The 27949-nt window shown below is 39.7% G+C and overlaps 1 protein-coding gene across 4 annotated transcripts in view; it reads left to right on the top strand.

Annotated features, from left to right (window-relative positions):
- MTHFSD (methenyltetrahydrofolate synthetase domain containing) overlaps positions 1-20691 on the top strand; it is a 53710-nt gene extending 33019 nt beyond the window's left edge. For all 4 annotated transcript variants that reach the window (XM_072636252.1, XM_072636255.1, XM_072636253.1 and 1 more), the window contains 2 exons: positions 141-266; positions 19096-20691. In XM_072636252.1, the coding sequence (XP_072492353.1) occupies positions 141-266; positions 19096-19563 (594 nt within the window). In that variant the 3' untranslated portion in view covers positions 19564-20691. The remainder of the gene's footprint in view (positions 1-140; positions 267-19095) is intronic.
- The last annotated feature ends 7258 nt before the right edge of the window (positions 20692-27949 follow it).

Genomic DNA, 27949 nt, shown 5'->3' with positions numbered 1-27949 from the left:
AGTGTGGCCAGAACCAAATTAAAATGTAATTGGAAAATGTATAACAAAATAAATAAAACTACAAAACCACACAGATAAAATTAGTTTGAGGTTTCCTAAGTCAGTCTCTGGCCCATAGGGATTCATTTCTCTTCCATCAGGTGGTGGATATACCTGAAGAGTTGCTTGGTGATCATGATCTAACTGTGGATTACATCCTCACTCCCACCAGAACAATCATGACCGGCTGCACTAGGCTGAAGCCACAAGGCATCATATGGTCCATGGTGAGTAACTGTCCTGAAGGACTTGCAGAGTTCTGACTCTTGCTTTTGGAGCTGGTCAGGGACCTTTTCTTCTCCTAGCATACTCTTATTCCTTCAGGCTTTATGCTCAGAATTACCACCTCCTGCCCTGTACCAGAAGTGACCTTGGTCAAAATTTGGCCAACTGTTCCTGATTTTTTAGTGTTATATTTACATTTCAGGTACAGTGTGATCTCTACTAAATACTACCATGTACTATATATAGTTTACTATATATAGTTTTCACCTTTATAAGTCCTGATGTTGCCTCTGAATTCTTTAATTTTCCAGGAAAAAATAAACTCATCAAGAGGTAGGGGATAAAGCAGCTGTTTTCACATGTGTTTAGCCCTGTTGTTGAAATATCTTAATTTTTCTTTCCAGAATATAATAATGAGATCATTTGTTAATTAGTTTGCAATGCATTTTCACCCTTCAGAAACCAGACTGATGCAGTCAGACTTGGGGGATTTCTTGAAATTAGGGATCTCACATTTGCAAATGTACAAATGACTGGGAAAACATTAAGAAGTTCTGGTTAATTTGGAATGAAACTATAAGAAAAATAAGCATTTTTGTCCATATTTTCCATCCTTAAGCTTGAGTTTTCCAAAGCTTTTCAGAAGCCTTAGGACATGGAAAAATAAACAGTATCCACCCCAAAAAATGAACATTGAAATGGGGCATGCCAGCATTTTTATATTTGCTTATTTTTTGTTGTTGTTGACATACACAGTCTATGTTTGGGCCATAAATGCCTTTTGCCACATGCACCCTCAAGGAGAATTCTGTGGAACCAAAATGTCAGTTTCCTCTATCTTAGTCTTTAATTTTTTTAGACATTAGAAATAAACATCAATAACTCATCAGGCCCCTCCATTAGCTATACTAATTAAAAGTTCAAGTTTGTGAGTGTGAAGGTAATCAAGTTTAAAAAGAAAATCAGGAATGTCTCCACACTTAGTGGACATGAATAATCTGGCATTTTTCTTAAGAAGGTGTGTTTACCTCAGAATCTTGGGCCACAACTCACTTTTAAGTAGAGATAGATGAGTACAGAATTGATCCAGATGATAGAGCTCTCTCTCTGTGCAGGCTGAGGCCCGATCTTTAGTCAATTTGTGAGAGCAGATCTACCACGTTGAAGCTGGGGTTAGGTTCCTATTCCGAGATTGCCATTTTATAAAAGAGCATTTATAATATTCCATATTAGGAAGATTTTATAGTTAGAGTAGTTGTCTCTAGAAGGGCAGAGAGACGTGCGTTGCCTTAGGGAAGAACTAGAGTTGATCTTGTGGATTTTGGGGGAAAACAACTATCCAAATTGTGGTTGCTCAGACATGGTAGAAAAATGTGAAATCCTGGTTACATAAAAGAAAATCAAACTCAGTCCTAGGCTTTAGAGGCTGCTTGTTCTACTTGTTTGCTGAAACCTAAGCACTCCCATTCCCTTTGCAGGAAGATTATAACTTCTAATATTTTTTTCAAAGTTAATTCCATAACTTAGATATCCTCAGTTCTACACAATAACGATTACCTTGTACTGATTGGGCCTATAGTACATCAGTCACTATTCAGAGCCCCTGAACTTACTTGTTTGCCTTCGTTAACTATCTAGTCTAAGCAAATCTACTTTAATATCTATGAGGAAAATGCCTGCAAACAAACCCCTCAAGAGTTGGGTGAATTTGATTTAAAGGTTAAGTCATAGCTCCCTCTGAAGCCACTCTGACCATAAATGCTGATTTATTTATCCCTGGCATATATCTGTCTTGTCTTCATTAAAGACTCCCTTTGTCTTATTGTAGTGTATTTAACACACAGGACTCTGGGCTCCCAATGGTTAAGCCAGTAGTGTGCACAGTAGGGGCTATGAGGCTCAAGGGTCTTTCTAGGATGAGCCCAGTGGTGGACTTTGGGTAAACTGGGTACTGGATTTGCTAAAACTGTCCCAGCTGTGTCAGTGGAAGAAGTTTATGCTAACACATTCTGGATGTGTTTTAATATCTGTCTAACCATAATCTTTAGTCATTTATGTTTAAGATCAGGTAAGTCAGCCGCCATCTGTGGTACCTAAAAAGTGTCTAGGTCTCAAGGTTTATAAAGCCAGTGTCTGAAAGAAAGACAATAGAAAAGTATCAAGGGCCAATGTGATTTCCTTATTCCATCTCACTAAGAAGGCTACATAGAGAATTTTGCAAAATTGTTCCAACTTGAAAAGAAATCAGTGCAGCTGTCAGAGCCCCTAGGAGCACTGATGGAAATGTGCTCCAGAAGCTGATGGCTTAGCTGCAGAGATGGTTAAGTGAAAAACTGCCACTTCAAAGTCAGAACTGACTCCACATATGCATCATGAGAAATTAAACAAGATGTCAGAGAAGAGGTCAGATTCAAAAAGAAAAGTGACCAGTTTGCCAGGACAGAGCCTTGAGAGATCCCAGTGGTTTGTGAGGGAAACCTGGATGAAGAGCCAAGAGAGAAGACTGAGAAAGACCAGGAGAGAGAGTAGTGTCCCATGAACCTAGAGGGGAAAGAGAATCAACGAGAAAAGGGTTACTGGAAGTGTCAGAGGGTTCTAATCCCAGGCCATTAGATCTAGCATTCTGATTCACTCTAGGTTCCACAGGTGTTCCTTTTTGTGCATCACATAGCTGACAGGTCCAAGAACCCTGCAGTGCTTCCTGGAAAAAATCTATAACCATTCACACCGGAAAACCACATGGATGAAGAATGCCCTTTTATGATATGCAGCCAGCTGGCTGGCTTAGAACTCATCTATCACAAGAGATGTCTCTTGGAAAGACAGTGAAAGTGGAGAATGAGTTGGATGAAGAATTAAGCAAAAGGAAGAGAGAGCAACCTGAATTGCTTCAAGAAACTGAAAAACTACTTTAATGACTGACACATTTCTCATGGATACAAAGGTCCAACTTGTTCATTCCATTATCTTATCAACATTGGGTAGCTCCAAGTTGTGGAACATGATATTCTCTGAAGAAGTAAGATTAGTATTACTCAGGGCAATAGAGAAGCTCTGTGGGTTTGAAGAGCCTGCAACATGAAACAGCTCCAGATTCTTGAAGAAGAATTGGGGGAGAGGGGTGTAGCTATTTCATGTGCCACCAGTGGACATCCCATGTACTTACTTGGGATCCCTGATATGTCAAAGAAGAGCAAAGGAAGGCCCCTGGTGCATTTGGTGAACTCTGTCTATCTAACCAACTGCCGGAACGGGCACAACCACATTTCCTGTATCACTGATTTACTTGAGAAATATATTTCAGACCTCAGGCAGAATGCTTAACAGTATGATGTCACCTTACTGATAACAAAACTCTAGCTCAAGGAAAGATTGTAAAGCAGGAGTCACAGCCGTGAGCTTTAAGTTTATCAAGGATTCTGATCTAAATCTTTAGGTAGCTACATGGTGCGGTGGAGCACCAGGCCTGGAGTCAGATAGACTCATCTTCCTGAGGTCAAATCTGGCCTGAGACACTTCCTAGCTGTGTGATCCTGGGCGAATCACTTAGCCCTGTTTACCTCAGTTTCCTTACCTGTAAAATGGGAGTAATAATAGCATCTACCTCCGAGGATTGTTGTGAGGATCCAAAGAGATAATATTTGTAAAATACTTAGCAAAGGACCTGGTACATCAGAGGTGCTATATAAATGTTAGCTATTGTTATGATTCCATTGTTATGGAGCCCTTCCATGCATGCCATCTGTGAAGCTCACTAAACACTGCATTACTGGGCAGCATTCCTGGCAACGCTGTCTTGTGTTCTAATCAGCCTACTTCTGGCACCACAGTACAGTAGTGTACACATGAAGAGAATAGATGATACTATAATGATAATAGATCACATTTGTGTAGGGCATTAAAGTCTACAAAGCATATTTCTTCATGCCGGCACTATTGAGCTAGGTGGTATTCTGATTCCCATTTTACAAACAGAGATGCTGAGGTCCTGAGAGGCGACGTGATTTAGCCAAGAGTGCACAATTCGCTGATTCTACCTTCACAAAATCTTAGTGTTGGAGGGATCACAGAGGTCATCTCATCCAACCTGTTTCCCAAGTCCATCTTAGATCTGTTTTTACCATGTTATATTACCTCTGAACAGAAGGAATGCAGCATGCCCAAACATCTTTTCAATGGTAAGTTAAAGTGAGGATAGAAAGGAGGGCAACTTGGAATTATATCAAGAATACATTGGCATATTTTTCAGCTACATGGTACAGCTTCCTGGGAAATAGCAGATATGTTAGCGTGTTCTATGGCATTCCAGAAAGAACTGTTTTTGAAAAAATTTCTTCAGGGTGACCACAAGATGTTTATAGGTAGAGCTGCAAATCTCCATGAGCACTGCTAACATTCACCAAAACTGCATGAGTCATCACATGTACCCTCCATGGAAAGAACTGTTAGTCACACATGGATCATCTTAGCCACTCCCACATACACACCATCAGTAGCTCCATACTTGATTACAGAGGCCAACAGCACACTGTCCATTGAACAACAAAATCTGGGGAGTTTTTACTTTGCCAAACTGATTCATTTATTTCCCTAATTAGAGCAGTTGTAGCATTTTTTTCCCACAAGGGTCATTTTCATATTCTAGGCTTAAGGAGATAAATAATTTCATATATTTTAAAAGCTTAGCATGTTCAACACCATATGACCTTCTTTGGGACTAGTGCTTCTCACTCATATGTTCACAATATGGTGAGCTTATTTACTTCATCCAAGTGACTGACTCATCAACGGAAAAAGGAATCTTTAATGTCCTAGAAGTACTTGCTTTCAAGATGAGGTTCATTTAAAGTGTAACTTTGGACTTCTTACAGGCACACTCTTTGTAAGCCTAGATGGACCTTATCCAGAAACAACATTGAACTGAGGGCAGCCTATTCGCTATTTTCTGCATTGTATAACTTAAAATGGATGATATAGATAATATGCTTTATATAAAATTCAATTAACACTTTTGGATGGCTCCATTAATCACTGTGAAACGTTAGCACTGTCTCTAGAGTTTGCATAGCATTATAGTGATAGATAGGGTCCCTGTTCTCAGAGGCAGTACTGCATAGTAAAAAGGGTAGTGATTTGGAGTTAAGAGAGTCAGGATAGGAGAAACTTGGGTTCAGATCTCACCTCTGATATTTTCTAGTTGTGTAGCCATAATTTTTCTGAGCCTCAATTTCCTCACTTGTAAATGGAGATGACCACTTTAATTCATATTTCACAGGCTTTTTGTGAGCCTCAAATAAGTTCTTTTGTGTATTTTTTAAACCTTAATATATTAAGTAAATGTGTGTGTGTGTGTGTGTGTGTGTGTGAAAAATAGATGGGGAGAACTCTGTGAAACAACAGTATTTTTAAGTGAAGTGAGCAAGTCTCATGATCTCCAGATTTCTGACCCCATCATTTATAACAGGAAAAGAAGATGAGAGAGACGCTAAGTAGTTGTTGTTTATTTACGATAATGGTTCTGTGCCAAGGGTACAAGTCAGAAAGCAACCTGGGCAACCTCTTTTCACATGGGCCCACCAGCAACTGTTTCCCACCCTGTAGTTGCTACAGATGTAAGACAGATCAGGACGAGGAAATGACAGTTTGCCATTTTTCATAGGAATAAGTTGTTATTTGCTAAATTGTAGGTCACTTTATATGTAGCACTTGACATTTTATAAAATATTTTCTTATAATTACTCTGTGGAGTAAATAGTGTATTACCATCCCCATTTTATAGGTGAGAAAAGTTGTCCTCAAAGACTCAATTGCCCAATTAAAAAGTAATAGGATTTAGATTGGAAGAGACTTGAGAGATCATTTAGCACAATCCCCTCCTTTTATAGATGCAGAGTTCAGGCCCAAGAGGGACTTGACTTCCCCAAGGTGACACAGTGTCAATTACAGAGTCCAAATTTAAACTCAGATTCTCTGCCTCTCAGTCCAGCACTTTTGCCACCATACCAGGGCTGCCTCTATTATGTGTCTAGGCTAAGATGTGGACTCAGTTGTCTGGTTTACACCTGCGTTTAGTCCTGCGTTTCTTAGTGGCCTTAGTGGGTATTACAGCTCTCACAAATGGTCATTGTATGCATTGTGGGTGGAGTTGAGAACTGATCCAACCATTCCGGAGAGTAATTTGGAACTATACCCAAAGGGCTATAAAACTGTGCATACCCTAGCAATACCCCTACTAGGTGTGTATCCCAAAGAGATCATAAAAAAAGAGGAAAGGACCCACATGTATAAACATTTATAGCAGCTCTTTTTGTAGTGACAAAGAATTGGAAATTGAGGGGATGTCCATCGATTGGTGAATGGCCAGACAGGTTGTGGTACATGAATGTATTGGAATACTGTTGTTCCATAAGGAAAGATAAGCAGGAAGATTTCAAGAAAACCTGGAAAGACTTATGTGAACTGATGCTGAGTGAAGCAAGCAGAACCAGAAAAACTCCGTACACAGTAACAGCAACGTGCAGTGACGCACATTGAAAGACTTAGCTCTTCTCAGCAATGCAGTGATCTAAGACAATTCCAAAAGGTTTGTGATGGAAAATGCTATCCACATCCAGAGAAAGAACCATGGAGTCAGAATGTAGATCTAAACATACTATTTTTTCTCTTATTTCTTTCTCATGGTTTTTTCACTTTTGTTATGATTCTTTTCACAATATGACTAATGTGGAAATATGTGTAATAATTGTACATGTGTAGCCAATATCAGATTGCAGTCAGCCTTGGGGAGGGGGGAAGGGAAAGGAGGGGAGAAATTTAGAAGTCAAAATATAAAAGTGAATATTGAAAATTAAAAATAATTTTTTTCATTTTCTGAATCTTGATGAGCATTTTATTTTTTAAATTAATTTGTTTTCAATCACTTCCGTAAATTTTAAATTTTCTCCCCCTCCCTCCCTGAGATAACATGCAATCTTATAGGGGTTCTACACATACATTCTTATTGAACACATTTTCACATTAATCATGTTGCATAGAAGAATTAAAATGAATGGGAGAAACCATGAGAAAAACCAAAACAAAAAACAAGAGAAAATAGTCTGCTTCATTCTACATTCCGATTCCATAGTTGTTGCTCTGGATGTGAATGACATTTTGCCTCAAGAGTTCTTTGGGAATGTTTTAGGTCCTTGCACTGCTGTGAAGGGCAAAGTCTATCAGAAACAGTACTTGCACACTGTGGCTGTTACTGTATATAGTATTCTCCTGGTTCTGCTCACTTTACTCAGTATCAGTTTATATAAGTCTTCCCAGGTTTTTCTGAAGTCTGACTGTTCATCATTTCTTATATCACAATAATATTTCATTATATTCATATACCACAACTTGTTCAGTCATTCCCCAGTTGATAGGCATCCCCTTGATTTTCAGTTCTTGGCTACCACAAAAAGAGCTGCTATAAATATTTTTGTACATGTGGGTCCTTTTCCCATTTTTATGATCTCTTTGGTATACAACCCTAGAAGTGATATTGCTGGGTCAAAGGGTATGCACATTTTTATAGCCCTTCAGGCATAGTTCCAAATTGCTCTCCAGAATGTTTAGATCAGCTCACAACTCCACCAACAATGAATTAGTGTCCCAATTCTCCCACATTTCCAGCATTTATCATCTTCCTGTTTTGTCATATTATAGGTGTGATGTTGTACCTCAGATAGGTGTGATGTTGTACCTCAGAGCTGTTTTGATTTGCATCTCTCTAATCAATAGTGATTTAGAGCATTTTTTCATATTACTATAGACAGCTTTAATTTCTTCCTCTGAAAACTGCCTGTTCATATCCTTTGACCATTTATCAGTTGGGGAAATGACTGGTATTCTTGTAAATTTGCCTCAGTTCTCTGTATATTTTAGAAATGCCTTTATCACAGACACTAGTTGTAAAAATTCTTTCCCAGTTTTCTGCTTTCCTCCTAATCTTGCATTGACTTTGTTTGTGCAAAAGCTTTTCAGTTTAATGTGATCAAAATTATCCATTTTGCATTTTATAATGTTCTCTTATCTCTTCTTTGGTCATAAATTTCTCCATTCTCCATAAATTTGACAAATAAACTATCCTTTGCTCCCCTAATTTTATAGTATCAGCCTTTATACCTAGATTGTGTACCCATTTAGTCTTTATTCTTGTATATAGTGTCAGGCATTGGTCTATGCCTGATTTCTGCCACACTGTTATCCAGTTTTCCCAGCAGTTCTTGTCAAATAGTGAGTTCTTACTCCAGAAGCTGGAGTCCTTGGGTTTATTGAACAGTAGACTACTATAGTCATTGACTACTGTGTCTTGTGTACCTAACCTATTCCACTGATCTACCCCTCTATTTCTTAGCCAGTATCAAGTGGTTTTGATGATTACTGCTTTATAATACAATTTGAGATCTGGTAGGGCTAGGCCACCTTCCTTAGCATTTCTTTTCATTAATTCCCTTGATATTCTGGATCTTTTGTTCTTCCAGATGAATTATGATATTATTTTTTCTAGTTCTAAAAAATAATTTTCCAGTAGTTTGATTGGTATGGCACTGAATAAGTAACAAAATATTTTTTTTTAAATGTTAAGAAATTTTTTTGAATGGTCGTTGTACTCCTACCTTGGTCTATATGTCCCATTGATGATGCTGTACATATTCTTTAGAATTTTTTTATTTGGGGACAGGAAAAACTACCACCACCATCAAAAGCTCAATGTTTAACCTCCATTATGTTGTCACTGATGCTTTATTGCATGTAATTAGACCTTGTTTGCTACCATATTAAAACTCTAAAATAAATGCAAGGTTGTCAGTATGTTTCTCTATTGTGGTTGTGCTCCCAGTACCTGCCACAGAGCTGGCAAACAGCAAGTGTCTAATAATTGCTTGCTGGCTGGCATATATGATAATAAGCTGTGTTCTAAAAAATTCGGCTGTTTCTATGAAGTTATGGATGTTTCAAATTACAGAATAAATTATTTTCTTTTCTCTTCTATGGCCCAGTGACAGGGCACCAATACTTCTCTGCCTCTGAGTGTGCTTATGAGAGAACTACAAGAAAGTCAGAGGACTTTCACCTCTGTAGCAAAAATTTCCTATACCCAGCTCACATACAATTTATTTCTGTTGAGTTTTTGTTGTTGTTATTTCCTCAAATTGACATTAGCTTTACTCTGTGGAACTGTTACCATCTCTGGTCATCATTGCCAAACCGATCATGGAACTATGGACTTTAGAGCTAGCATTTATGTAGCACTTGTTTGCAAAATGCTTCACAAATGAGGAAACTGAGGCACAGAGAGATTAAGTGACTTGCCCAGGATCACACAGCTAATAAGTGCCTGGGTAGAATTTGACTCATTTAGGTGGAGCAAGGCATGGAGCACCAGGCAAGGTCAGGAAGACTCATCTTTCTGAGTTCAAATCCAGCCTTAGACACTTACAAGCAGTATGATCCTGGGCAAGTCATGTAACCCTATTTGCCTCAGTTTCTTCATCCGTAAAATGAGCTGGAGAAGGAAATGGCAAACTACTCCAACGTTTGTGCCAAGAAAACCCCAAATAGAGGCACAAAAAGTCGGACACGACTAAAATGACTGGATAGCAACTTCTGATTTTAGCAATAATTTAATCTGATCCCCTCATTTTACAGATGAGAAAACAAACCTAGAGAAGGTAATATGTCCAAAGATGCCCAGCTGGTTTATCAGAGTTTGGAACAAATCCTAGCTTTCCTCTTATCTGTGTCAGTAATTATTGTTTTTAAAAAGAAGACACATTTTTAAAATTAGTACTAAATATATGTTTCAACAAAACGTGATTTAACTGTATATTTACTGTATAACATTTTTAGAATAGAGTAATTAGCTACAGAAGAACAAAAATAAAAAATTTTTCATGTTTAATTTAATAAGCAATAAGCTTTCATTTCACATGGAAAAATGACAGAATCCAACAAATATTCCTAATTGCTGGCCAGGAAAAAGAGAGTAAGATGCTAAAGACTAGTCAGGAGTCTCGAGGTCCATTTGTTTTACAAAGGGAGTTTCTGTCAGCTGATCCTGAGTGACTAACTCTAGGAATTTTAATGAACAGTGATCATTTTTCAAATATAAAAATGGCAGTCATCTGTACAACTGCAAAGAGCCACATGTTGGTCAGGTAGTTTTTTTCCACCTCTGACTTTTTTGGTAAGAGTGGAAAAAGCAGCAAAAACTTTAAGGACTTAAAATTCTACAGGAGAAAATATGAGATTTTTGCACCTGTGAGTGACCAGATGTACCTGAAATTAAGAGTCAAAGATAAAAGGAAATGTGTTTCTGTCTTTGAAGATACTATGACATGTATAAGGATATGGGAGTGTGGTTTTTATTTTTTGAGTATTTCATACATAATTATGTGGGAGATTTTTAAATTTCTAATATTCTTCCAGTTGATTATGTTCTGTGTATGTGCCAGCAGAGAATAAAAATAGACTTCTGTGATGTGAGTAAGAAGACAGTATTTTGGTTTTTCATGACATGATCAGAAAATGCTTTTCTGCTGCAAAGACCTCTACTGTGGCTCAGATTTCTTGAGGGCCCTTGTCTTCAATTAGATAAAGACAAATAGGAGCTACAGGGATTGTAAAAGTGGCAAAACTTGTAGCTCCAGAGCTACAGCAGAGATGTAGTGTCCCGTTCCTTGAGGGGAGGGAATTAGACATGCTGTGGCTCATTGAGCCCACCATCTGGCAGCCACTGCCTCTGGACTCCTAGTTCCTAAGAGCAGAAAGCAGGGCAGCTTCATGTCCCACTTAGGTGTTTGTAGTTCTCAGTACAAATTAAGTACCCTTGTTTCATCTAGTTAATAAAAGTTCTACTCATCCAGATATTTATTTTTTGTTACACCTCGAAGAGAAATTACTATGTTTTTTCCATTGTTTACTGCCCCAGCCTGTTTCTGCCTGTCAGAAGAAATTAACATCTGTGTTGAACTCATTCACTTTCTCTTCCCGAATTCTTTTATTTTCCAACCTTTTTTCTTAAAAAAGCTGGACCCTTTTACTGATGAACATTTTTAGAAAACAAGCTTAAACATATATGTGTGTGTGTGTATGTATGTGTATGTATATGTACACACACACACACACACACACACACACACTAGTCTAGATGATAGAAAATCACTGTCTTCCATATATCTTCAGACATGGCTAATGTGAAAATTTTCAGACCAAGTAACTATTTTGGGGGAGGTAGGAGGGAGTAGTGGGTAATAAAAAGAAAGGGAAAATAAAAACAAAAAAAAGCTATCCTTTTTTGTTGACCCTCCACATATCTTTGCATAGTGTCAGCTGTTGATTAGCTCCTGAGCAGCGACTTGGGTTTACAAAAGATATTCACAGGTGTGTTTGCCTCAATAAGCCCTGGATGCCTGGGTCCTGTGGTGACATAAGGCATGATCAGGTAGGGCTGCCTTTCCCTGACATTACTTTTTGTAAAGTTCTGCCAAGCATGATGCCTTGAAGTTAAGTACTCAGGAAAGATTTGTTTGTGACCACTGTTTACATGGGTAACATTTCTTAGAAAGCAAGAGTTGTTTGTGAATAAATTCTTGTTTGTAGGGAGTGGGTGAAAGTAAAGTAGTGAAGGTCATCAAACCTCAGTTGCCACTTACAAAGAAATACATATGTGGAAGTCGGGAGATTATTGACATTAATGGAGACTTTCCCTCTTAGCATCCCTTGATTCTTTCATTTGGACTTGCATTGTGGGTACTTTCTCCTCTGCCTGCAGTTTATCAGAGGCCTGTAAGATTAGAGCTAGGGAGTACCAGGGACCAAAGGAACTTATTAGGAGTTCTACCTAAATCCCTCTCTTTAGTTGGAGAAGTGATCTGCCCTAAGACATTCCCAGTAGCTTGTAGTGCTAGGCCTAGGCCCTTGCAGCTGAGGAAAATGGCCTAGCATTCTCATTTGAGGTTTCTGGCTATCCTATACATAGTGTTCCAAATGATCCTTGACTGGAAACTTGGCATTACTTCCTAAGCTCTTACAGGAACTTCTAGGACAACCTCAAGATCTTAATTGTGGTTTATACCTTGTCTTCCTTTTTGTCATGTAGAGGCATGTAGGGAATCCAGGGTGGCAGCTGATACATATTTGATGTGGCTTTGGGAAATACAGTAATTCTTTGCAGTTTTTCTCCTTCTAAATCCAAATCTTTCAGCTACTAGCATAAGGCCCCAAACCCAATAACCATAAGCTATAAAATGAGTTTATATTTACCAGTTGGAGGATGAATGAACTCTCCAAGTGGTTGAGAATGGGTGGTTTTAGAATTGGAATTGTTAGGTTGGAAGAGACTCAAATAGATTATTCTCAAGGGCTACACCATTCTCCCATCCCTCACACTCTAAACCTAGCTTGTCATCGTTGACTGCTATCTCTTTCTCTTTTTCTCTTTCCTTCCCTCCACATCCAAATTGTTGCCAAATCCTCTTTATTCTACTTTTGCATAACCCCCTTTTTTCTCTGACACAACCACCACCCTCACGTCACACTTGGTTGACTGCTCAGCTTCCCTGCTCAGTCTCTCCCTACTTCAGTCCGTCCTCCCCTCAAGCTGTCACAATGATTTTCCTGAACTTCAAGACTGACCACGTTTTCCTCACATTCAGTCAAGTCCAGTGGTTCCCTGTCACTTCCAATGTCAAATATAAAATGTTCTGGCTCATCAAGTTCTTCATAATCTGGTCCCTTCATGCCTTTCCAGTGTTCTAATACCATGCTCTCCTTCATACACTCTAGGATCCAGGGACAGTGGCCTCCTGGCTGTTCCCTAAAAAAGACCTTCCATCTCCCAGCTCTGTACATTTTTACTGTACACATTCATCCTGGACCATCTCCAGTCATCCTGATGAATATCAGGCCACTGGACTCAAATGGATCTGGAGGAGAAAGTGAGGCTGGTGACCTTGCACAGCCCTCCCTCACTCAAATCAAAGTCAACTGCAAGTCATGTCATCATCTTGATGTCATGATCCTCTTCAAGAAGGAAAAACATAACAACAACATTTTTACTGACTGCCTCTGCCCCGGGCCTGGAATGATATTCATCTCATTTTCTGGGTTCTTTCAAGGCTTAGCTAAAATCCCATTTTTCTTCAAGAAGTCTTTCCTGGTCCTCCTTAATTCAGGTGTTTTTCCCCCAAGGTTACCTCCAGTTTATCCTGCAAATATGTTACTTGAGTAACATAACATGTTTGCATGTTGTCTCCTCATTTTGTGAACACCTTTGGCTTAGCACTGTGCCTGATACTTAAATGCTTGTCAGTTTGCCCTGAAGCCTTTCAGCAGCAGCCACTTTCAGGCCCTTTCACAGAATCAGATCTTGGGGCCCAGTGACTTGCCCAAAATCACGAGCCTTTAAATCATTTGTTCTGCATACCTGACTTGGGACTAAACCAGAGGGTGGCCACTTTTTCTATTTAGAGTTAAGGCTAGAGATTTTGCAGAGCAATGTCAAGTTCTTTTTTTAGAAAAGTATTTGATTTACGTCTCTTTTCTTTTGTTTCGCGTCCCCGTTTAGAAGCTTGCTTTCCTGTTGATATCTTTTTTTTTTCAATTTCCATTTGACAATTGGTAATTTTCCCTATTTACCTCCTCTTTCTAAAAGATCTGAAAATTTGCTTGGCTTTCATTCCATGCTTTATTGGCATTCCAATTCCAACAAGAAAAGAACAATGATGTTGAAGAAATAACTCTAAGATCTTGAACTCCATGGACTGAGTTGCTTTGTCGTAGGTCTGTGACCTTCAGAAAGTCACTTAAAATCTCTGGGCCTCACTTTCCCCTTTTGCAGAATGGTGCAGGGAGTAATCTGGAGTCCATGAACTTGGTTTTTAAAAATATTTTAATAACTATGTTCGAATATAATTGGCTTCCTTTGTAGTCCTGTGTAATTTTATACATTTAAAAATATTCCAAGAAGGGATCCATAGGCTTTACTAGATGACCCAAGGAGCCCATTGACACAAAAAAGGATAAGAATCCTTGGATTAGATGATTTCCAAGGCCCCTTCTGACTTTAAACTCTATGAAGGTGGCCATGTGGCTTTCTTGGTTTATGAGCTGCATATCCTCTGTTAGCTCCATTTTTCAACTGCTGTACAATCATTTCTATTTACTGATAGGCCTTATCAGCAGAGTTATGATGGGACTGTTTCAGTCTAGGGGTGCTGGGAACTCTGAAATGTATAGGATAGGATATATACCTTGAAAGAATTGACCACTCAAGCCTTTCAGTTCAAGTAGCAAGTTTATTAAGACTGGGTGAGATTCCAAGTGATTCTGCCTTATTGATAAGGGCCAGACTCTTAAGGAATCTGTGCAGTTTAATGGGGAGCAAAATGGACACTTTATACAGAAAGATTATGGGAAGATCTGAATGGGATTAAGGAGTGACAAGTAAACTAATTAAGTAATCAAAGTGGACTAGAGTGAGCCAGATGCCCCAGGCAAACAGGGACTGGGTTCCTGAAATTTGTGGGAAAGTTCAAAGGACTTTCCTTTTAGGGGTCCAGATCCCAAATCAGGGCCAGATTAGACTTCAGAGTCCTCTGTTCCTCAAAAAGCATGAGTGCCCCTCTGTGCCTCCAGTCCTCTGCCACCTAAAGCCCCTCACAGTCTAGTTCCAGGCTACACTTCCAGTCTTGTTTTTACATGCCCTCTCCACTCAAACCAAACTGGCCCATTTGGTATCCCTCATCCCCAGCCCTCCTTCTCCCCAGCTTCCTGAGTGCTGATGCTACTTCCTGATCCCAGCTTAGGACCTCTCCTCCCTACTAGGAGTCGTCTTGCTTCTCCTTATATACCTTATATTTCCTTCCAATAGGTGCACGCTTTCCTGAATGAAATGTAAACAACTTGAGGGTAGAGACAGTTTCATTTTTTCCTTGTTTCCCTAGTACCCAGCACGTGGTAGACTCTTCATCTAGCTTCATTCTTAGTTGTTCTTCTGTCTCTTGGTCTTAGCTGCTTCCTCAGCCATTGTATTGCTGGAACCTCAAAAGATATCTTGGGGTTTACTGACTAGATTTCTTTTTTAAGTACGGTACTTTAAAACCAAATCTCTCTGATTCTCACTGATTGGCCAACAAGTAAGTCCCAGCCCAAGCCTGGTCTTTTGTTTGGGTTCTGATGACTCAGAATGTAAATAGTAATTGTTTGTTTTGACCAGAAACTATAAGGGTCTTTTCCTCCTAGATTGATCGTTTTGACTAGGTAAAAGAGGCCCTTCATTTCCTCATTTCTTACCTAGTCTTAATCACTGAATGGACATTGCCCCAGACAAACTGAGACCTGAGAAAGGCCTTAGTGTGAAAAGGCCTCCCCCTGCATCTGGGGCTGTCTCCAGTCAGCCTGATCTATACGTATATAGATATATATATATCTCTTGCCACTGGCCCCAGATGACTCCAGAGGAGAAAGTGAGGTTGGTGACTGCACAGCCCTGCCTCACTTAAATCTAATTCATCTGGAAGTTATGGCATCACCTTCCTGATGTCATGGTCCTCTTGGACAGCCAACAACAGCAAGTCTTAAGCCCATAGCTGTTCCCTCCTCTGGACTGTTGTAGGGTAGCTCACACTCCATGTACACCTAGCAGCTTTCAGTACCATAAATGTCATGAGATATAGTGGGAAAAGTACTCAACTTAGAATCCAAAGACCTGAGTTTGAAACTCAACTCAACTACTTAATGGGATGTTGAGAAATTAAGTCCCTTAATCTCCTTGAGCCTCTTTATCTTCATCTATGAAACAGGCACACACCCCAATCTGCCTGACTCCCAGGGTTATCATAGGGACTAAGTGAGGCAATAAATAGAAATCCTTTTTAGTCAATAAATGCCATAGAAATGTTCTCATTGTTTCATAAATACATGTTAAGCCAAATCAAACTAATAACTTAAATGGAATTAGTACTTAGCATACATGTCATGGTGAGTTATTAAAAGATGAATTCTTTCTGCCAAAGGTGATTTTGTCACACTTATAGATCAAGGGATTTTGCTAGCTGCAGGAGATGAACATAATCACCTCCAAATAACTGCCAGTGATTTTTGGACCATCTAAAAAACACGTTTATTTTCATTAAGGATTGTGTTTTTGAAATTCACATTTGGATGTGTTAATTTTATTAGGAATCCATAGACCTGCATACTAAGCAAGAGAATCCACATCGTAAGGGTCTAACTCCAAAAAATTGTCTAGCTTCTGTGTCCTTGCCTCAGAGTAATTTAAGATGCCTTTTTTAAAGCTACTTACTGATAAGAATGAGTAACCCCATAAATTAGAATATGCACAGATCTCTAAATTATCCCCAGACTGATTACCCATAGAGATTTTTTTCTTTAGGTTGGTTATTCCACTGTCCTTTACAAGCCCACCTGGACCATACCTAGACAGAATTTTGAGATAGATGGAGTTTGCATGTAATGTAGACTCTCCCCTCCTGCTCCCTCCCCCCACAAACCACCCTTCTCCTTAACTTCAAAGGCACCATCATCTTCCCAGTGTCCCAGGCTCTAAACCTGGGTGTGTGTCATGCTTGACTCCTCATTCTCGCTCTCCCAACCATCTCTCTCACATACCTCCCCCCTTCTCTTCTGGGTAGTCCTTCATCACTTCACACCTACACTACTGCTTGGCCTCCCTGCCTCTAGTCTCCTCTCTCCATTCCAAATTGGCCCTCCTAAAGGGCAGTTCGGACAGTTCAAACTCCAGCAGCTCCCTCTTACCTTCAGAATCTAATGTCAAATCCTCTGTTGGACTTTTAAATCCCTTGATGACCAGGCTACTTCCTACTTTCCCAGGCTTCTTTTACTTTACTCCCCTCCTCACACAGTGATTGAGGGACACTAGCCCTCCTGCTGCTCCCCAAACAAGATGTTCTATATCCCAACTCTGTCCATTTTCACTGACTGCCCCCAGACCTAGAACAACTTGGCTCTGCCTCTCAGCTTCCTTCATTTCTCAGCTAAAACCCCACCTTCTGCCAGAAGTCTTTCCCAGTCTTCCTTAATGCTGATGCCTTCCCCTTGAACTTACTTGCAGTTCTCCTATATATGTCTTGTTTGTAGATAATTGTTTGCATGTTGTCTCCCTCCAGTAGACTATGAGCTTCTTCAGAACAGGGGTTTTTCTTACCTTTCTTTGTATAACCAGGGCTTGGCACAGTGAATATGGTAGGCTTTTGATAAATGCTTCCTGACTTGACTACCCTTTGTATGTTATGACTAGCCTAAATGCTGCCAAACTTTGTGAACTTCTGAAATCCATATTTGCAAGAACCGTAACTAAGGCAGAAGCTACCACTTAATTAGATTGGAGAGTCAGTGTTTAAATAAAAACATGATTCATGAATCACTCATTTTACTTATTTATTATAAACGTTAGCTACCAGTTAAACTGAAGCACTGACATATGAATAATCTTTACATGGATAAGAAATGAATAAAACATGCAAGTATCTGTTTCTGGAAAGTTCCTAAATATAAGAATTGTATCTTATCCAAAATCCTAATCAGATTTTCTAAACCAACAGTCAGAACATGTGACAAAGATATTCCTTTTGTAAAACCTCATTAACAATTTACTTTCTTTTTGAAATATTGCTATGGTTCTAGAATATCCAGAGTGGATGTCCCCTGTTTCCTCTTTTGTACTCCCACCAATGACTTGTGTATATTAGATGTTCTCCAAATGATCTGTTGATTGACTGATTGTTACATCTTGTTGAACTCAGAACTAACTGAATTGTAAGCCCAAAGGAACTCAGATCTAACTGCAGGTCCCATAAAATAGAACCAAAGTCACCCTCTGATCACAGTTAACCTGGAAACTCAGAATTTGAGCACTCATGCCTGGCTATGCCTTATTTCAGTACCTTCTATTGTCTAGTAAAAGAACTTGGCTTCTGGGCCATGTCTCAAAGCCTCAGGCGCAGTTTCTAATTAGTGAGAGAACAGTGGCTAAATGAAGACCTTTGCCCACCTGGAGTCCCAGGGCTATGAATGGAAGGAGTGGATTCATCCTACGTTGGAACCTCATCTGAGGGACTCAGAAGGGGAATTCCATATTGAGCCCTTACAGACCTCACCAGTGATGGATGGAGCTGCAGGAGAGCCTGGGCTCTTCCCTTTCTGCACTTCCTAGGCCTTCCAGATGCTGGGGCATGCCCATTCTGCTTCTACACATCTGCTGACCCATGGAGGGCAGACCCCCACAGAGAAATTCCATGGGGAATCCAGCGGTCTTCAGTGCAGCTGGTTAACATATACCTTGCCTAGCTTCTTGAAGGCTTATCCTTAAACCACTGGGAGCTCCACACAATAGGAGGCTGAATTGGTTTTTGAGATAACAAATCCATGACCGTGGTAAAATTTGTAGATATACTTTAGAATAGTAATAGCTCCAAGACTGATTTATAATTTGCAAAACGCTTTGCAACAACCTTTCCAAACTGATTATGCAAACATCCTTCCATTCTATATGATGAGGAAAGTGTACCTTTGTATTACTTGACCAGTGGGTCTGGGGCTCAAACCCAAATTTACTCAAAATCCAGTGCTTTTCTCTCTCTACCCCCTATCTTTCAGTGGCCACAAATTTTTGCTGTGGATCTTTTCCCCCAGTGACCAACTTAAGAACTCAGTAACATGAAGGGAAGAGAATGAGGTGGACTTTAAAGTTCAGTTTTAAACCTTGTGATCCCTTTTGGAGTTAATCAGGAAAAGTTGAAACTGTTTTAAATTTTTCAGATCACTGAGGAGATGATGGAAAGAATCCCGATCTTAAAGAACCTTCATTTCCGAGAGAAGAAAGCAGGGAAAGACATCACCTTACAGAAGGAACACTTGGCACATTTGAAAACCAGCCACAGGCGAGCACCCCTCCAGAACACTGGCCAGATAGCCTGTGTCAGACCTCCAGACATAGCCCATTCTTCCCATCAGGACACTGAGCACGTAACTTTGAAAACGGAATCTTCTCGTGTCACCACTGTTTATGTGGGTAACATTCCTCAGGATGCGAGAGTGAGCGATATGAAGAGAACTCTTAGGAACTATAATGCAATGCCTTTGAGGCTGAATTGGCAAGGAGCCCAGGGCAGGGCTTTCCTTGATTACAAGGACCAGGCGACTGCAGAGGGTGCCATCTCTTCTTTAAAAGGCCTAAGCTTTAGGGGGAATACTTTATGGGTCAACTTAGCTAAGAAGCAAAAGTGATTGAATAGTCCCTGGTGAAAGGGAAAGCATGTCCTTTCTCAGTGTTTTGTAAAGGTTCTTCTGATGTTTAAATAGTTTTCCCCATTTGATGGTCTGTGGCGTTGGAGGACTATATATCTCAATCCCAAGGCCAAGACTCTGTGACTCCCTTTCTATACTTGGAGAGATGACATTACTACTTTATACTTCACACACCTAAGTTTCTCAACTGATAAACATGAGAAGGTTAGATGTCTCAGGAGATTATAGGGCTTTAATTAATGCCTACTATTTTTCTGATGAATGAAAAATAAAGTATAAAAATTGCTGGCTGATTGCCCATTCAAGGAGATTGAAAACCATCCTTCACTCAAAAGAAGAAAATTCACTTTAAATCTGAATATTAAAAGGGCATTAGGGGGTTAAGGGAGGCCAAGATGAAGAAATAAAGGGTGTTAAATCACAGATTTTGCAGCAGCAGTCCTTGGGCAAACCTAGAAAGATCATGAGTAAATGAGGAAGATGAATAGAGAGACCCAGCATGAGCAAAGCTAAATTGGATCTTTGCTCTGATATTACTGGCATTCACATTGAAACTGGCCAGGTCTACCCATTCTTTACCTGGATCATCTTGGTAGCCTCCTCTGCAGGCTTTGGTGCCTACTAGAGAGCTAAGCTTATGTGTGCAGTTAAACAGGAAAGTAGAGTCTTTATAGGGCTTTGAATAATGGATTTTGAACAAAAAATAACCACAAAAGCCTTCACATACACATGCTTGCTTAATACCTCCTGATGTTTTCTCTCCAGTTCCCTGTTCCTGAAAAACAAGCTGGATTTTGGCTGAACTGTACTTTCTAAACAGAAGCACTTTTGCAATTGATCCTGGGCAGAAAGTCAAAATAAGCATCTAGAGGGACATTTTATTATTATTTTTAAATGTATATGAGTTGGAAAGGTTTTTTCAGCCAGAGGGTATTGCTAAGTGTATTTTAAGTAGATTATTATGCCTCCAGAGGTTCAGGCTTTTCATAGAGCATTGAATAAACATTCTCAAACCTATCAAGTTTTCCCTAAAGGGGGGGAAAAAACTTCTTAAGTATTTTGTCTCCATTTTTATAATAAACCAAAGAAGATACTTTGGAAAGAAAATTTGTCCTCAAATTATTTTCCTCATCAAATATTGAGTTCTTTTCCTGGTTTTCCTAGATAAAACGAAGGGGGATAAATCTCTCTATTGATGGGTCAGGTTCTGAAGAAGATGGATGTAGCATTTTGCATGACCATTGCCTCGTGACCACAAAGTGCATTCACATCTCCCCTTTCATCCTTACAACAAGCATCTCTATGAAACTAGGAAGGCTGAAGCAATATTGTCCCTTTTGAGACCCAGGAAGTTGAAGTGATTTGTCCAAGCTGAGTGATGGTCAAGCTGTGGCTCACTCTTAAAACTCTGACACTCCAAGCCTTGCACTTTCCCCATTACACACACTCCATCCAAAGAATTTTAGTCATGTAAACAAGGTATTCAGGGCTTTCTCAATCCAAAAATGATTATCCTACCTTCTCAAGGGCATTTCTAACTGTCACTTCAGGTAGCTGGCATCCATCCAGGTAGAAAGCTACAGATCTGGACTTGACAACAAACTTTGTTTGCTGGCTAGGGGTCAACCTAGCCAACGATAGATCAATCTCCACTAAGTTGACCACTATAAAAGGAGGTATTTGCCCATAGCAATCCCTTAACTACCTATTAGATGTTTCTACTCTAGGAGCTCCGTGGTAGGGTGGATAGAATGCTGAACTTGCATTCAGGAAGATGAGTTCAAATCTAACCTCAGACACTGACTAGCTACATGAACCTGGGCAAATCACTTAATCTGTCAGCCTCAGTTTCCTTGTTTGTAAAGTAAGAGTTGTTGTGAGGACCAAATGAGATAATGTATGAACAGCATTTTGCAACCTTTCAAGCACTGTAAAAATGCTAGTTATTATCATCAGTGTTTTTATTCATATTATTTTATTCGTGGGTACTTAGTTTTAATTTAATGTTGTGCTTTAGACTTAAGTAAAAATCACATTTTCCTCCAACCTGATTGCTTTATAACTGGTCTGATAAAAACAATAAGGAAGAGAATTACAGCTTTGTCATTCCTGGAAATAAATGCCAGTTTGAAGCTTCCCTGGAGTAGCAGAGGCAGTTTGCAACCTTTTCTCACAAGCCCAAGCCTCTTGTGTACCTTCCTTTCAGGTAGCCTCCGTCTCCACCACAGAAGAGTAGTCGTGTTGACCTCATGTAAGCAAACATTTTCAGTGGAGCAAAGTCACTCCCTAGCATAAATCCCTGGGTAATTTGAGCAGATCCTTGTTTTAGGAAAATAGTGGTAACCACAGTTTTTGCATTATAACCAGCTGGCATTCACATAGCAATGACTCAGAAACTGATGTGGATTATTTTTTCTCTTAGTTTATTGCCTTGCATAAGACAAAAAAGAGGCGTTAATAAAAGTTAGGTTTTTATGCCCAGCACATAGGATGCCTATTAAGTGATTTTTTTAAAAAAATACAATAGCATTATTTAATAGAATACTTGACAAATGTTTTCATTTATGTGGTCTCATTTAACCTTCCCATCAACCCTGTGCACAGGGCAAGGCAATCACATCCTTATTTATACATGAGGAACCTTGGGCCCAAAGTAATAGAAGTGACTATCCCAAGGCCACACAGTACTTGGCAGCAGCGCTGAGACCCAACCTCGGATCCTTTTCCTCTATCTTCTCTACTCTTCTCTGCCACATGCCCTCAGAATAGGTCCCACCAAAATAGTGTCATGTTAAAAAGAGAAGGGATTCAATAGGACTGGTTTTAAAAGCTTTTGTCCCAATCACTCACTTTGGGAATCTTCTGTAAGAAACATTTCTCTATCTGCACTGCGTGCCTCTACGCACATCTGTCACCATCTTGTGACTTACTCTGCCTGTTTCTACCACAGAGAATCTGGTAGTGAGACAGCACATGGTGTGAGTAACACACAATAAGTGCTTAATAAATGTGGATTGGAGTAGATTAAACAGTATGGTGGCAGGTGTTCTAGACTGGGAATTGGTAGACGTGGATTGGAATTCTAGTTCTGACACTTAGGGAGAAGTCACTTCTTTCTCCGAGCCCTGGTTCTCTCATCTGTAGAACAGACATAGTAGTTCACAGGGTTTCAGTAAGAACCATGATTTGTAAACCTAATAATAGTATCTGTGTAATGCTTTAAAATAATATTTGCAAATATCTTATTTTATCCTTGCAACAACCCTGGGAGGCAGGTGCTGTTATCACCATCCCTATTTTATAATTGAGGAAACTGAGGTAAATAGAGGTTAAATGATTTATCCAGGATCACACAGCCAGTAAGTATCTAAGGCTGCATCTGAGCTCCTTCCACAACTAGTACCTGTTTGAGGAGATGGCACATAAAGAAAGGTCAGCAGCAGCATGGATGGGAAGGCCCAGCGGGCCTCCAAGTTTCTTTGCAGACCATCTGGCAGTTCCCGGGGGCTTGGAGCGCACAGCTGCAGGGCAAATGGTAAAAGTCTTTAGGACACAGTGGACAATAAGATCTGGTGCCCTCCCTTCCCCGTCTTACCAGCAGGATGGTATTCATCACTTAACACTAAACATTGCTTCATTATTTCTCCGTTAAATACAAAACAGACTATTTACATGTTGTTGTTTGTCCTTGGCTTTCAAAAAGGACCAGTGACATCATGAGTGCTGTGCTGTGAAATTAGATTTAAGTGAGGCAGAGCTGCACAAAGTCATCAGGCTCACTCCTCCAGAGTTAACAGAGTCCAGTGGCAAGACAAAAGTCAAAGACTGGAAATGGCCCAGGATGCAGTTGACCAAGCTCTAAGCACTCCATAACACCCAGTTAAGCTGACTTCAGAGGCTTTGAAACAAGTTGTTCACATCCACCCATTCTGCTGGGGGCACTGTCCACATGCTTGAGGTAGACAGCCCCCAACTCATCAATGGGTTTGAGGCCCACTGGTTTCCCTCACCCTCAGCCTGTCTGCTGAGCCAGCTTCTTGGGGTATGGCTGCTGTGCATGCTACAGCTTCTTGGAACCACAAATGAGAGTTGGGTGAATCAGATGGATGCACCCAAGGTAGATGAGCAGCCCTGAAAAGGACTCAGCAGCCTTCACACCAGAGGTGCTGGACCTCCTTACCACCCCCAAATACCAGGACAAGATCTTTTACTGGCATACCCTTCCCCATGGAGAGAATTGGGTCATGAAGACATTGCTATGAACTCTATTGCTCATCTTTCTTCTTAGAAAGTTTAATTGTTTATTACACATCGTTTTGTTATAAGGCACTGCTTATGTGTTGTTATTCTTTTTAACTCTGGGCCAAGGATTATGTTCATCCTTCTGTTTCCTCTTTTCTTTTACCAAACCTTCCTTTAAAGATATCACCTTTTCTATACTGTTCTGACATCTTCCTCACAAAAACTCTGACAGAAAGATATCTCAAGGATACAGAGAACCCCCAAATTATTGGTGCTTGAGCTTTCTTTAATAGCTTAAAAATGTACCAAAACTTTTGGAACACTGTTTTCCCCATTTTACAGACAAGGAAACTGAGGCTAAGAGGTTAAGTGACTTGCCCATGGTGACCTAGTGCTCTTATCCTTGTGTGAAGATTTCTTTCAAGATTGTTTCTTTGCCCTTCATTTGAACTATCACAGTAAGGATGCCATCCCAAGGAGTTGTTTGCAATCCTTTGGATTATATGACTTGATTCCTCTGGTGTCCTTTAAGAATGTTTCTAGTATGTAGCAGGAAACAGGCATGTGATTACTTTGAGGACCAAATAAGCAAATATTGCTTTTGCATTTTGTATAGAAGTTTCTATTCTAGCTTTAGGACTGTTGTCTAGATTTCCCCAGACATCCTGGACATAGCTACCTCTGACAGCTGTATTAACTCATTTGGGCCATCAGGGAGTGCTAGAGAACAAGCTCATATGGAGCCCAGAGTACCTCAACCTTTTTTTTTTTCAGTCCAAGTAGTTTTTTCCTCACATTTATTAATTTATTTGTTTTCAGTTTTCAACAATCACTTCCATAAGTTCTAATTTTTCTCCCCCTCCCTTTCTGACAGTATGTAATTTTATATGAGTTCTACACATGCATTCCTATTAAACATATTTTCACATTAATCATGTTGCATAAAAGAATTAAAATGAATGGGAGAAGCCGTAAAACAAAACATAACAAAGGAGAAAATAATCTGCTTCATTTTGTGTCCCAACTCCATAGTTCTTTCTCTGGATGCGGATGGCATTTTGCATCATGAGTGCTTTGGAAATTTTTTAGGTTCTTGCATTGCTATAGAGGGCTAAGTCTATCAAAGTGGTCAGTGTGGTTTTTATTTTTCTTCTGGTTCTGCTCGTTTCACTCAGCATCAGTTTATGTAAGCCTTTCCAGATTTCTCTGAAGTTCACCTGTCCATCATTTCTTATAGTGTAATTTCAACCTTTTTTTTTTTAATACTGTCAATGTTTGACAATTTTCTGACATGCACTTGGTAGGAAGTTGAGGGAGAGCGAAGATGAGGGGTTTCTCAATGCTGTGTAGATAAAATTGTTGTTATTGTTGTGTATGAATGTATCGGGGGAGGGTCTAGAGGAAGAAGAGGGGAGATCTAGAGGAAGAAACACCACTGATAGAAAGAATGGAGGAAGAGAAAAACGGTTCTTGAAAAAGCGCTTTGGGGGATAAGGGGTGGTGCAGATTTTTCAGATGTTCTCTTGCAATACCTGGCTTCTTCCTACCTCTGTGCTTTTGCTTATACTTTCTCTTCGCCCCCAGCCCATTACTGTCAAAATATTGCTTAGCTGAAATACTACCTATTCATAAAACCTTCTTATATCTCCCCAGCCAGATATAACTTCTCCTTCATCTGAACCCATAGCCCTTTGTCCCTCTTAACACATCCTACATCTTACAGTCATTTGTAAACTTACTCAGTTCTGTATCACATCCCTTTCTACAGTGCTTAGCACAGTTCCCTTGTCTTTGTAAGTAAATCATAAAAGGGCTCTTCAGGCTATTTAAAATGCTTGCTTTGTCACAAAACCACATAAGATGTCCTTCTCCAAGCTTCCTCTTGGAAGGAAAGTTTGTTAAGGCAGTGAATTCCCTGCTCAGCTTGAAGCTCACTGCCTCATGGGGTAAATTGGAGGAATCCCTCTGATGTGGTTTTGGTGGGTTACTTTCCAGGCATAGTATCATCCACACACATGTGTATCCCTTAGGACTCTGCCTTTCTGGATCAAGAAGAATGGTTCAAAACTGTGCCTGGCCCAGGGATACTGTCCTGTTCACTAATTTGAGAGAACAGGCATGTAAACTCTAGTATAGTTCATAAGGAGCCCAGTTAGATGTTAAAACTTTGGAGAAATCACTTGCATTAGGAATATCTACAGCCTGGCATGCTGCCTATCAATTTTGCCGAATCATCCATTTGTTCATATGGACATGCATGAAAATATCACTCCTGGTGACATTAGGCCTTGGAGACCCTTAATTAAATGTAATTTGGGTCCGTGCTGAAAGTTTGGAATACTTTCCTTTAGTTAAATGCTATGGAGCATGTTGGCCAAACTTCATTCTAGTTATGCAGGAGATTTGGCAAGGAAGGAGTTAATCATTATCGTTAATCATTGGGCAAACTAGACATTAAACTGCAGTGTATGCCCTCTATTTGCCAGGAATTGTCCTCCTAGAGACTCATGGACTCAGAGTATGTTAAGGTTGACAATGACCTTGGGGATCATTCTATCTAAGTTGCTCATTTTTGCAGAAGAGGTAACTGAACATTACTGAAAACCATGGAGAAGTAACTTGAATAAGGTACCATGCCATATTAAGCCCAGGTGATGAGACTAAGGATGTTTAGCCTCAAGATGAGAAGACTTTGGAAAAAGCAGAGGCACACATGATCAAGTGAGTGAAGTACAAGTAGATGGAAGAAGGCTTAGATTTGCATGACTCTGCCCCAATGGGCAGAACTTGAAGCTGTAGGAGGAAGTTGTTAAGAGGCTGATTTGAGCTTGATGTAAGGAAAAACTGACACAATTAGAGCTTTTCAGAAGTGTAATTGGACTACTTTGGGACGTCTTCAAACAAATACTGAGTGAACACTTGCCAAGAATGTTGCAAGGATCCTTCTTTGGGCATTGATTGGACTAGATGACTTGGAACTGCATCGGACATTCTGTGATTCTTTGATTTACCCAAGGTCACAGTGTGCCAGTTGCCCAATCTCACTCTGAATTTCAGATCCTCAGGTGATTGACAAAGGTATATCAGTGATGATGAGGTAGTCACTGGTATCCATCTGCTGACCAGGATTACAAAAATGCACAAATGCAAAACTTATCTATCAATTTTTCCAATTAAATTGTTTTCTAAGAAATCATAGAATCCCAGAGCAAGTAAGAAGGGATCTAAGGTCACAGATAAGCCCATCCTCCTGCCAAATTCATGAATCACCTCCCTAACACACTAATGATAATCATCTCCTTTTTAAAAATACTAAATAGTTTCCTTTATTCTTATAGTTAATTTTAATGGTATTTTATTTTTCCCATTTACATGTCAAGACAATTTTTAGCATTCAATTTTACAAGATTTTGAGTTCCAAATTTTTTTCACTTGCCCCCTCTCTTTCCCTCCTCCCCTCCTCTCTTTTTAAAATGGTAGGCAATTTGATATAGGTTATACATATGCTATCATGTAAAATATATTTTCATATTAGTCACAGTTGTGAAAGAAGAAACAGATCAAAAGGAAAAAAACACAAAAAAAGTGGAAAAAAACATGCTTCAATCTGCATTCAGAGTCCATCAGTTCTTTATCAGAATGTGGATAGCATTTTCCTTGTGATTCCTTTGTACTTGTCTTACATCATTGTGTGTCTTAGAAGAGCTGAGTTATTCATAGTTGATCATCCCACAATGTTGCTGATATGGTGTGCAGGTCTTTCCAGGTTTTTCTGAAATGTGTCTGTTCGTTATTTCTTACTGCACAATACTATTCCATTATATTCATATGCCACAACTTGTTCAGCCATTCCCCAATTGATAAGCATCCCCTCAATTTCCAATATTTTGCCACTATGAAAAAGGCTATATAAATATTTTGACACATATGGATCCTTTCCCCCTTTTGATGATCTCTTTGGGATATAGATCTAATAGTGATGTTTCTGGATCAAAGGATGTGCACAGTTTGGTTGCCCTTTGGGCAAAGTTTCAAATTGCTCTCCAGAATCGTTGGATCAGTTCACAACTCCACAAACAGTGCATTAGTGTCCCAATTTTCCCACATCCTCTGCAACATTTAT

This window comes from Notamacropus eugenii, chromosome 1 (assembly GCF_028372415.1).
Source record: "Notamacropus eugenii isolate mMacEug1 chromosome 1, mMacEug1.pri_v2, whole genome shotgun sequence".
NCBI lineage: Eukaryota > Metazoa > Chordata > Mammalia > Diprotodontia > Macropodidae > Notamacropus > Notamacropus eugenii.
The sequence above is the reverse complement of the archived record's forward strand: the minus strand, read 5'-3'. Positions and strand labels throughout refer to the sequence as shown.